The sequence below is a fragment of the Lissotriton helveticus genome, chromosome 11 (assembly GCF_964261635.1).
Source record: "Lissotriton helveticus chromosome 11, aLisHel1.1, whole genome shotgun sequence".
NCBI classification, from domain to species: Eukaryota; Metazoa; Chordata; class Amphibia; order Caudata; family Salamandridae; genus Lissotriton; species Lissotriton helveticus.
The window spans coordinates 1,191,513,773-1,191,526,479 of record NC_136072.1 but is presented as its reverse complement, the minus strand read 5'-3'; the positions used below and the strand labels follow the sequence as shown (position 1 = coordinate 1,191,526,479).

Here is a 12,707-nt window from a genome sequence, read left to right as displayed (position 1 = left end):
CTGAAGGTGGTGCAATGTCGTTGAAGCTTTGATGCTCAGGGACAATACGGTGCGCAGAGGAGGTGATGCGTCTGTTACTGATGCCAGGCCTCAGTTCCAGAAGGCAACACGCATCAATGATGCATCGATGTCAAGAGCACGATGCATCAATTCTAAGGCTTCGATGTCAAACAAGTGGGCTAAGGTGCTTTGTCGGTTGGAAGCCACGCGTGGTCAGGGCTGCACTGGAGTTGGAACGGTGCATCACAGACTGAGTGAGGCGGTGTTGAAACCTCACGCAGTGGCGGCTCTTTGGAGGCGCTGCAGCACAAACGGGGCTGGGTTGTAAGTCAGGGTCGATGTGTCACGCACTCAGCGAGTGGGGACCACAGCTTCGGTGTAAGCAGCTGCAATGCCTCAATTTCATCAGGATGCGCCAGTTCTGAAATTATAGAGTCGATGTGTTGGTTTCTTGGTTACAGCACCAAAACTCAATTCCAAGGGCCCAGGACTGGATTTGGCACCACATGGCAGAGCAGGACTCACAACAGAGGAGTTGCAAGTGCTGGTAGCAAGATGCAAGTTAAGTCTTTGTTGTCCCTGAGACTTCAGCTACAGCTACAAGAAAGCCCTTGGAGAACCTTTAGAAGCAGGATTTACAGCCTGATTCATCAAGCCGAATTGCGCTCGCAAAGGGCCAGAATCTGAGAATCTCGCCCTTTGCAAGCGCAATTTTTGCATTTGGGATTCATCATCCCAAATGCAAAAATCGGTAATTGCTAATTCGCTAAATTGCGAGGAATTACATTTAAGGAATCTCTATTCAAGATTCCTTAAATGCAATTCATCAACCATTTTTAAATTGCTAATTCGCAATTTCGGGCCGCTATTTACCGAGAGGTCAGACCTCTCGGTAAATAGCAAAAACTTAGAAAAATGCTTTTAAAAGCATTTTTCTAAGTTGCATGTTGCACACACACATGTCCTTTGGACATGTCTGTGCGCAACACCTGTTTCAATTTGCATTTAAGGGGTGCTACAGGGTGTCCTTTGGACACCCCTGGCACCCTTTAAATCGCTATCTTATTTGCGAGTAACAAATTGCTAATCGCAAATAAGGAATACTCCCCATTCATTCCTATGGGCCTTTTGGCCCATAGGAATGAATGGGGAGTTATTCCTTATTTGCGATTAGCAATTTGCTACTCGCAAATAAGGAATGTGTAGGAATCGCTATTTATTTAGCAATTCCTACATGAATACCGTTTTGCGAGTCCTTAATAGCGATTCGCTATGAATCGCTATTAGGGGCTCGCAAAACGGCCCGTTGATGAATAAGGCTGATAGAGAGTAAAGTCCAGTCCTCTAACTCTCAAGCAAGAAGCAGCAGGCAGCAGGCCAACACAGTAAAGTGACAGTCCCTCCTGGCAGCACAGCAGCTCTTCTTCCTGACTGAATGTCCTCAGTCCAGAAGTGTTCTGAGTATGGTGCCAGAGGACCAGCACTTATGCCGATTTTATCCTTTGAAGAAGGGAGACTTCAAAGAAAGGTCTTTTTAATGCACAAGACTTGGCCCTGCCTTGGCCTGGCTTCAAACACAAGACAGCTGGGGTGGGAGGTATGCAGCTCTTTGTGTGAGGACAGGCACAGCCCTATTCATGTGGAAGTTTCAGCATCTCCCACCACTTCAGCTCAAGAAGGCTCATCAGCCGGGTGATTGGCCACCAGGATATGCAGAGCATACCTCAGCTACCATTGTGTGTGACTGTCTAGAGGGAATTCATAAAGCCCAGCTATCATCCAAACCAGAAGTGTATTTCGGGGACTGGAAGAGGCACATAGGGCCTCATTTATGAGGCCGTGCGTCCCTTTTATGCCGCCGGTGCGTCACTTTTTGTGACGCACAAGCAGCGTAAAAAATGTGCCTTGTTGCACCATATTTACAAAGTGACGCATCTAGGTAGATGCGTCACTTTGTAAACCCCTGCGCCACATTATACCTGCGTCAGGTATAATGTATGCAAGGGGGCGTTCTGACGCAAGAAAGGGTCATAGAAGTGACGCAGTGAAATCTATGAGATTTCACTGTGCCACTTCTGGGACACAAATGCGTCAATTTCTTACGCCTGCCTCACAGCAGGCGCAAGACTGACGCAGGTCCTTTCACATGGGGCTTGCCCCATGTGAAAGGACACATTGCTGGAGTTACGTCACTTTTGTGACACACTCCAGCAATGCATCACTTTTGCGCCATACAGATACGTCAGAAATACTGCGCAATGAAAAGTGACGCATCGCTGTTTTCACGCAGCGATGCGTCACTTTTCATAAATGAGGCCCATAATGATTAAAATAAGAAATGGCAACGTTCTGAAAGTGGCATTTTCAGATCGGCAATGTAAAAACCGCCTTCACTAAAAGATGTGTTTTTAAATTGTGAGTTCAGAGACACCAAACTCCTTCTTCCTATCTTTTCCCAATTGGAAGTTACGCTTGTAAGGTGTTATGAGGCAGATCCAATGCTAACCTATGGGAAAGATAGGCCTTGCTGCAGAGAAAAACAAATGTGTATGTATTTTACTACCAGGACACGTATAACACCATACACTGCACCCTGTCCATGGGATACCAAGGGCTTAGGTTAGAGGTGACTTATATGCAATAAAAGAGAAGGTTTGGGCCTGACAAGTAGGCAAATTTGCCAGGTCCAAATGGCAGTTTAAAACTGCACACGCAGGCTCTGCATTGGCAATCCTGAGAAGGGCTATTCATGTGGGTGGCTCAATCTGTGCTGCAGGCCTACTAGTATCATTTATTTTACAGGCCCTGGGCACTTGTAGTGCTCTGTGCTGGGGACTAATAAGTAAATCAAATATGTCTATCATAGAGAAACCAAATGCCATTACATTTTAGACAAAGAGCACATGCACTTTAGTACGGGTCAACAGTGGTAAAGTGCCCAGAGTCATAAAACCTGCAAAAACAGGAGGTCAGAAGCAAAAAGACAAGGGGAACCACGCCAAAAGATGTCGGATCTGACAGTGTACCTGGTCCTGAACCCATTCTTGCTGTGATCCTAAAATCATGTTTTTATTTCCTTTTTTCCTCCTGATAAGAAGAGGAGGCTTTGAATGAGGTGATGGGAAGTTCCAGGGTCTCCTCAGAAATGACAACATTCTAAGTGCCCTTCAGAAGCCAAGGTCTTGGGTATTTGTCGACCAAGTCCAGTGTTGGCTTACATTTATAACCCTAGATCCGTAAATATTAGGCATGATTATTTTCCTGAACTATACATATGTGTATGAACCTTTGCTGGGTCCTCTGTCCCAGCCGAACATGTGAGGATGTTTCAATACCAATGTCTTGCGAGTGCTTTAGTGGGGGCCAGAGCTCTGCCCGGGAGGCAAGGGGCATCCTTAACAGAAGTGACAAGAGGGCCGATGACATCAATAGATGGAGTAAAGACAGATGGGGGCTTCAGGCCAGATACATTTTCCATGGTTTCAGGCATAGGTCTGTGAAGAAAAAACTTCTTGAGCCTGATTTTTCGGAAAAAAAGATGTAGGTCTTTAATGAACTCAAATTTGTTGAAGTTGGCGGAGGGGACAAATGATATGCCCCTGGACAGAAAGCATACAGAACCGGGATCAATGTACGTGTTGGAAAGATTAAATACTGGAATGCTTTTTATGTTTTCCAGTATTGATGGTGTCTTGTCTGAATGTACATTTGCAGTTGGCCCTGACCCCGACGGTAGTACCTCTGTTGGGGAATCTGAGATCTTGGACGGTAATTCCCTCTGCGGTTGCCTAAAAAATGGTTCTGTTGTACTGATCTTTCAAAAGGTTCCTGTCTTGATTGAAAGTTGGGGTTATAATTAGGTTAATAGTTGGAATCAAACTTTCCTGACCCTTCTCCCTCTGAATCGGTGGTGTCGGAGAAACTTGTAACCCGCCGGTTGCCCCATCTTAGGGTGCTTCCACGTGAGCTAGAGTCTTCCGCACTAGTAAATCACAAAAGCACAGAAACAGCAGACCAAGGTCGAGCACAATGGTTCCATACGTTCTTGATATCGGGTGGTGCAACCGCTTCCTACACCCGCTGTTTAGGGATGTGAAAGTTACAAATGAAGAAGCCAAAGTGGAAGGTGCACTCAAAAAGAAGTCAATAGAACCATAGATGTAACGTGGATATTTCTTCTTTATTCAAATTGTTAATTTTCAATAAGCATAGGCACAGCCAACACGTTTCGTTCCCAATAGTGCCGTGGGAACTTCATCAGGGCATAAATAAGAAAAACACGTAATGAAAATTAGAAGTAAAAGTTTCCGGACGGAACTTCTGGAATATGTAGTCCTTAGTCAAAGGATTCTAGGAAGAATCCTATATCTATCAAACGTCCTATGCAATAGTTTGCTTTAATGAAAAGCATTCAGACATGGTGGTCTGCCGACCCCAGCAGGCCAACATCCCTGTGATTCCTAATGGGCCGTCGTGACCTAACTCATTTATATTCATGAGGTAGGTCAATTTGTGACCTATTAGGAATCACTATTTGGGAATACAAACATTCCTACATTAGGAATACCAATTTCCTGATTATCATCTAGAGATAATCGCAATTTGGAAATCAGATCGGTGTTCCTAATGTTTGTAGATCTGGTCACTATTTCTCAGAAGCGAATAATTCAAAATGGAAAACTTTTTCTTCGGGCTAAAAATTGCTAAGTCATCTTATCAACCAAATCCTCAAGTGTGTCTTGAACAGCCCACAGTAGCTGACTAGTGTTTCACAGGTAAATGAGTAACTATTGCACTACACGAGCAGCGCCTAGAAGTGACCCTGAAAAATATTTACTTGCTGTAACTGTGAAACAAGAAGGGTGGGATCTCAGTGGTCTACAAAGTTTTGAGTTTGGCTAACAATTTGTGGTTTTAATATTACAAGGCGCTTTAAACAACACAGCACACTTTTCTCAAGAAATATATGATTTCAAAATGAAAAGTGTTTTCACGTAACTTAAGTTGTGCAGTGCCAGGGTGTCTGTGTTGGCACAATTGTTTGGGTTCCTCTTTCCATGTGTGCTGCCCAATGCAGCACACATGGAAAGAGGAAAACACAAGACGAAATCATGTTATTTATCCTCGTTGCGCCGCCCCTGGGGAGGTGCCCGCTTTTGACGCATTCCCAGCTCCACGCTATGTTGTAAATTTGGAAATGTGTCAAAATCTCTGGGCGTTGAGTGGGAACATGCAACGCTCATAGCCCGTCTCCCCGACGCAGTGTGAGGCAATGCATCCTTCTGAGGTCGATGAATTCAGTAACACTATGTCGTGTAACAATAAAACATCTGTTATTTGTTAATAGGAGGAGGTACCCGAAGGCTGAATGTGTCTGCTACAAATATGCCCATCAGGTTATTAGGCGGTATCGGCATTGGAAGGATAAGACACTGACTTGATCCCACCAGAAGTTGATCATGTCACCGGCAGGTATTTGAGCGCTTTACAAATCTCAAAAATAAATAAATAAAATAAATAAATACCTGTAAAAGAAAGTAGAGAGCAGTGTATCTGGTCCTACATTTGAGCCAGATGGCTCCTGCTGAAGGCCTGCTGGAGACATTCAAGTAGAAACAGGTGCCAACACTTGGTACATTAGATACACAATTGATGGACGGAATGCAGAACAAATTAAAACAATCACCCACAGTCAAGAGATCTGGGTTAAATCCATCATTCTTTTGCTCACCACGCCACCCCAGTTCAGACATGGCCATATGCAAATCAGTCTTGGCCCTGTGCCTCATGGGAACAGTTCAGCCCGAACTGCCAAGCCAGGTCCTCCCTGGACCGGAAACAAGCATCCTGTTCGGGTTGGATTGTTCCCATTGGGCGCAGGGTCAAGACTGATTTGCATACGGCTGGGTCCAAACTGGAATGGCATGGTGAGCAAAAAGACAACAAATTTAGGCCCAGATCTCTGCACTGGGGTGAATGTATGACATTGTTCTGCATTCTGTCCATCAGTTGTTCTTTTTGCATTTGTCACCCCAAGTGGGACAAGTATGCTCAGACGTGAGTTCCATGCCACTGCAATCAAGCTATCCTGGCTGGTGAGGGCTGAAAGCCCAAAACTGGTCCTAGAATGCTAGTTTCCAATCCAGGGAGGACCTGGTCTGACAGTTCGGGCGGACTGTTCCTATGAGGCACAGGGTCAAGACTGATTTGCATATGGCTGGGTCTAAACTGGGGTGGCATGTTGAGCAAAAGACGATGGATTTAACCCAGAACTCTTGGCTGGGGGTGAATGTTTTGATTTGTTCTGCATTCCGTTCATCAATTATGTGTCTTTTGCTTTCTCGCCGCCCTGGTCTAGCAGTTCAGTCTGGACTGTTTCCATGAGGCACAGGGTCAAGACTGATTTGCATATGGCTGGGTCCAAACTGGAATGACATCGTGAGCAAAAAACGATGTATTTAGGCCCAGATCTCTGTACTGGGGTGAATGTATGACATTGTTCTGCATTCTGTCCATCAACTGTTGTTTTTGCATTTGTCACCCCGAGTGGGACCAGTATGCTCAGACGTGGGTCCTGTGCTCTCCACACCACCGGAGTCAAGCTGTCCTGGCTGAAGAGGGCTAGAAGCCTGAAACCGGTACTAGGAGGCTTGTTTCCAGTCCAGGGAGGACCTGGCTTGGCAGTTCAGGCTGGACTGTTCCCATGAGGCACAGGGTCAAGACTGATTTGCATATGGCTGGGTCCAAACTGGAATGGCATGGTGAGCAAAAGAACGATGGATTTAGGCCCAGATCTCTGTACTGGGGTGAATGTATGACATTGTTCTGCATTCTGTCCATCAACTGTTCTTCAGACACTTGGTGCATTAGCACGCGCTGACGTACACGTATGGCGTTGGAGGGCCTGATATCAAATATGGCCAAAGTTTACAATAAGGCATTTTACCAATTTATATATTATATATATTTTTAGCTTAATATATTTATTCACCTCCAAATTTCTGTTTTGTAAATCAGTACGTCTTTTATCGCACTTAGAATGAACACTGCTAATGTGCGCCAATTTTAAAGTTTTTTTTTCAGGCATATTTTTTCTTTAATACTTTGACAGCAGGTTTGCTCAGGGTTGATCAGATTCCAGAGCCCTATTGTGTTTTTTTTATTTGTTTTTCTTCACTCCCTGTATTTCTCCGAGTTCCGCTTTGAGGGGACGCCGCGTCTCGCTTCCATTCCTTCCACTTCTTGAGCGAGTGAGCGTCGGGGCCGCTCAAAGCAATCTTCGAGCCTCGGAAGAGACGTGTAATTTACGGTCCTGCCTGTAATTTCCAATAAAGGGGTCTCTGGGATATGAAGGGGCTTCCTTTCGCTCAGCAGCAGAGGGGCCTCCGAAGCCCCTCTTTGGAAACAGCTGCTGCTGCCTCAGAAACACATCTCAGCCTCACCTGTATGTCTGTGTATCTATAAAAGAATCCCATGTGCGTGTGTAAAACAATCACCTGTATGACTGTGTGTGTGTATATGTGTGAGCTCGTCTTCTGTCTGTGACATCACTCATTGTGAACCTCAAGCCTCAACCCCACAGGAGGTCATTGAGGCACAACCTACGGAGGGGGTGCTGGTAAAGACAGAGCATTCTGCAAACTCAGTCACCTGTGTGTATGTGTGTGCCTGTGTGTATGTATGTTTAAAAGAATCAGTGTATGTGTGTGAGAGAATTGCCTGTATGTCTCTGTGTGTAAAACACCTCTAGCATATTTACTAAGTAACTCACAGAGCGCTGCGTTGAGCCGCGCTCCGACAGTTTCCAAACGCAGCGATGCGATGCGCAGTATTCAGAAGAATACGGTGCACCCCTGTCTTCTCCTTAGTGCTGGTGGTAAATATAGGCACCTAGTGCCAACACAGGCGCTCTTGCACCATAGTGCAAGGGTGCCTGCGTTGCAGGGAACAATAGTTCATGTGCAGGAAGGTGTCCCTTGCTGCACACAAGCCACCAGTAGTGGCATTTTGTAACTTCTATGCGTGCTGAAGAATTGCGTATGTGCAGGAAGGGACACCTCCCTGCACATAAACAACGAATGGTGTTTTGCTGTTCCTATGTGTGCTGCACAATGCAGCACACATACAAACAGCAAAAACCATGGGGAAAAAAAGAATTTCTCCTCGTTTTGCCAGGTTTTCCCTGGTCTTAATTTTGGTTCTGTCACATATTTACGTCACTCTTGTAAATATAGGGCAGCGTCAAAATCTATGGGTGTTGCGGCAGAACGCCCACTGCAACACCCACTGGATGCCCATTATACGCTAAGTGTACTGGGAAAGGGGGACTTATTCACCTGGCGGCATTAAGTCACTTTAAGTAGCTTAATACCGCCTTGTGAATTAGGCGTTGCCCCAACCACCACAGGAACATCAGAAAAAGTGATGTTCCTGTGGCGATTGGGGTTTGTAAATATGCCCCCTCGTCTTCTGTGACATCACTCTGTGAGGCGTAATTACAAAGAAGTGATGGAGGGTGGCGTAACCCTTCTTGTCTGAACGCTATGCTCTGCCACTTCTGAAACTCAGGCTGCATTGTATTTTCAACAATACAGTGCAGCCCTGCGTTTCCCCTGCACTGGTGCTAATTTCAGCTGCCTAGCGCCAACGCAGGCACCCTTGCACAGTAGTGCAAGTGTGCCTGGGTCGTGGAGAATGATTGTTTATGTGCAGGAAGGTGGCCCCCTAAAGCACTTCAACACCTTATCAAGGGTAGCAAGAGCTATATTAATGCAATTACAAATTTCTGATTTTAACTCAACTTACAATGCCTGTAAATGTGTCTCAATGTAGTACTACGATACATGTGTATCAACGCCCAATTAATACATTTCTTTTTTTCAAATATACAAAACAATCCAGAAATCCTTGTGGCACAATAACTTTAAAAACCTCCTTAGCATGTCTCGGCCACCAGGGTATTCAGAGAACAATCAGATCTAAAACACGTGCTGTCACGAGATGCTGGATGCATAATCTGAACCCCTGCATCCGAAAATTTCTGCCAACATTTGCACCGGCCAACCAGCGAAGAAGTAACATTTTTAGTGACTGACCAAGATGTGTCTCGCAGACAGCTTCCTACAGGCAGCGATTCCTACAAATGTTATATTCCATATAGGTACTATAATACAGGCCTCGGTAAGCTTGTTACCCTTCACCTATATTCTCTCTCTACATTACACTTGTCACAGTTTAAAGGGACTGACCTTTTACCTGGATATTACATTGCATTCAGAACATGGGCTTTCCCTAGTTTGAAATCTCATTCATTATGCATGAGGGTTCTTGTAAGCACAGCGGGACTGCCATCTCCTGTATAAAATCTATGTACAAAGTTCCGGCCCGACGCCATCCTTAGGTCGACACAGTAATACAGCAAGGTAGGACCCCTAGGGCGACCTATGGGTGTATATACATCACATCTTGCTAAGATAGGCAGAGGAGATCGAGACTTCCATGCTGACACACTGACCAGAGACGCTGAGGTTCCTGCATGCAGACGCTCCAGCTCGCAGTTGTCTAACATCCCTCCTGGGCTAACCAGCTCGAGACCAGGACGGGGTGCCATAGTCTCACTTCAGGTAATAGGGCTGACTGAATCCTAGAGAAATGCTTGGCTTAACACCTACACCCATACTAGGTACACTTAGGTACATCTAGTGAGGGAGGCATCGTAGGAGAACACATCTTTTTTCATGTGTTTTATATACTTGAATATATTCATGGTTTTAGTAAGATGGTAGAACTATGCCATCCTTTTACCTTTATAGTGCTGTTAATCATTTATATCTTATACTGCCTGACGGTTGTTGCAGCACATCTATTCTACACCAGAATAACAACTGTTCAATAAATGATTATTGAAAACGCCCAGCTTGTTTTATTTGGTGTATCTCTCTAAGTATGCACGAGTGACTGAGCGAAAGGTAGTATATTGTTTCCACGGGCCTGAGGGATCAGGGTTGTCATGTTCGATGGTTGTCAAGAACTATTCTCTCCTTGGCAAGAGGAGATTCTAGTGGCACTGTGAGCTAGTTGGTACAAGAAGGCCAACATACGCGCTAGGGGTGATCAGAGTTCGCCTGACACCAATCCTACAGTGTATGCTGTCTAAACACACAGATCCTGCATACTTTTTATTGGAGATACATGATACAGAGACTTTGTTTTCGTAAGCTGACTTACAGCCAGTGATACCTGCAATATTACTTCTAACGTACTACAAAATGCTGTTCGCAAACCTACGTGCAGGGTTTGCGCTTCCGCCTTTCATATCTTTCTCTGTGCAATGATATTTGCATGACTGTGTAGTCTTCGAATACGTAAGTATATGCTTTAGTAGTAAAAGTGGGAGGGACAGAGGGGAGTGACTGAAAATCTGGGATACTTACTACAATTGGATGGGTTTAGGGAGGAGGAAGCAGGTATTTAGGGAGGGAGGTGCACCCACCAACAACTGAGTAATCCCATTCCATTTCACAAACAGCACTTCTAAAGTTACTACAGCCAAAAAAGACCCAAAATAGTAGTAAATGTACTTGGGCTCACAGCTGGAAGAAGTACAGCACTACACATGGCCAACCATAGGTACTGCAACACCCACCTCCAGAAAATAACAGAGGTAGGGACTTAAAATACAACACAATTAAATTATTTGAAATAGCTATAAATATAAATCCATGTAATTTAAACTTTTAAAAAATCTAAACATCAAACATATGTTTTATTTACATTTTCCATCGAGTTATATCCTTTTTTAAATGTAAAGACTAATGTAAAAGGTTTTGCTAAAATATAAATTGCATTTACTTAAATATATTGATCACTTTAAACTTCAGGAAAATAATTTTAATGAGTCCACGTAAAGCCAACAGGGTGGCTTTATATGGCCTCATTGATATGGGTAAGCCCGGTGCGTCACTAGAACACCATTTAAGGTGGCATTGAGGTGGCGCACAGGGCTTGTAAATAGCCCCAAAATGTTTACAAAGTATCAGTGGGGCATAACATCACCATAGAATGCCCTAAGCATGATCTAAGCTGACAAAGCAATGCCAAAATCTTTAAAAAATGACTCTGTCCTGTCACTCTGCATAGTACTAAATAATGGCCCCTCTACACTGTGCAGTATCAAATCTGTTCTATAAAACACTGCACAAAAATCTTTCTATCGAGCATCCTGAAAATGCGATTTTCTCGTTATCTAAAACCTGCTCTGAACATTCTATTACATGTATACCTCTAGACGTGTGAGGTAGGAGAAGTGTGGCTCAGGGGTTAGAGGCAGCAGACCCGGAAGCTGAGATCGGTCCTGGACCAGGGTTCAATTCCCCGCCTCGGCGGGTCTTGGGCTAAAAATTCCACGGACTCGATAATTCTCGCCCCGGAGCCTCCTCGACTCACGGGTTCACACTCTGCGACTCTGGGCAATAGCTTGCTTAATCTCCACAACGGCCCCTCGCGGCGGGATGCCTGACTTTCACCTTGTGGATACCCTGCTATCTCACAGGGGAATACCAGGAAGGGTTCCCTAAGCAAGCGCCGGGAAACCCACTGCGGGTAGCTGTTCGCTATATAAGCTGAACTACATTTACATAGACATATATAAGAACACTTATAAGCCTTGTACATCTTCTCTCTGCTCCAGATAACCTAAAGAAGCTGTGCTACTGCAGTGTTTGTCCCTCAGACTGTGTTTTGAAATTCTACTGACCCTGGTGAAAGAAGGCCCGGAGAGCACCATGAGATTGGACAAGCATGGAGCGGGAAGAGGACGTCCCCAAGAACCTGAGGCACATCCCATGAGCCACCAATGACTTGACTTACCTTGATGACGTCTTCATCGCTGGACTGGCATGAAACGGATTCTGAGATGTCGGTCACAGCCCCATTGCCTTCCACCGATACCACCTTGACTGGAACCGCAACCGTCTTCCCGGTGAGAATCGCTGTGTTCAGGATCTCCGACTCCTGAAATCCAAAAGAAACAAAGAGGAGATTGAGAAAGGCCGCCTTGTACCTGCCGAGCTGTACAAAACCTCTCCCGAGGACCATCACTGGTACAGAAGTAGGATGATCTAAGCAGCGAAACACGCCTCAACAGGGTCATTTAGATAAAACTACCATATCTCCAATGATTTATTTCTCGGTATTGTGAGGTTCAATTAGACAATACTCTTTCTTGAGAAGCCATGTGGGGAAAAGGGTGGGAGAGAGAAATCCTTTATGGGTTTAGAGAAAAGAGGGCTTGTGTAGTGCTCATGCACAGAGAGGAGCAGTGGTCTGGCCCAAGGTGGAGATTGAAGCATCTGTCTCTTTCTGTGGTTCTGGTGAATCTACTCACCCCCTTGAGCCAACAGGCAGTTACCACTGCTCTTCAAGGTATCAAATGTGGCCGATAAGTCCGAAAGGACCAGGTGCTGCAGTACCACCATTATCAACTATGCTTCTGATATCTTCTGTAGCCGCCGCCAAGGCTGATGCAGTACAATAGCTCGATCGAAAGCCATACGGGGAGAAATCTAGCTGTGCTCTTCAAGGAACGCCGTGAGATCAGTCCGTATGACTTTCTCCCGGATCCTGGCTGGTAAAGGGAGGCGTGAGATGGGCCGGTAATCTTTCACGTCATGGGAGTCAGAAGAGGGCATTTTAAGCATGGAGAAGTA

General features: G+C 45.2%; 1 protein-coding gene across 1 annotated transcript in view; it reads right to left on the bottom strand.

The window, feature by feature from the left end:
* LOC144791628 (transmembrane protein 132D-like) overlaps positions 1–12,707 on the bottom strand; it is a 484,045-nt gene that overhangs the window by 245,170 nt on the left and 226,168 nt on the right. The window contains exon 2 of the mRNA XM_078666353.1: positions 11,869–12,012. Within this exon, the coding sequence (XP_078522479.1) occupies positions 11,869–12,012 (144 nt within the window). The remainder of the gene's footprint in view (positions 1–11,868; positions 12,013–12,707) is intronic.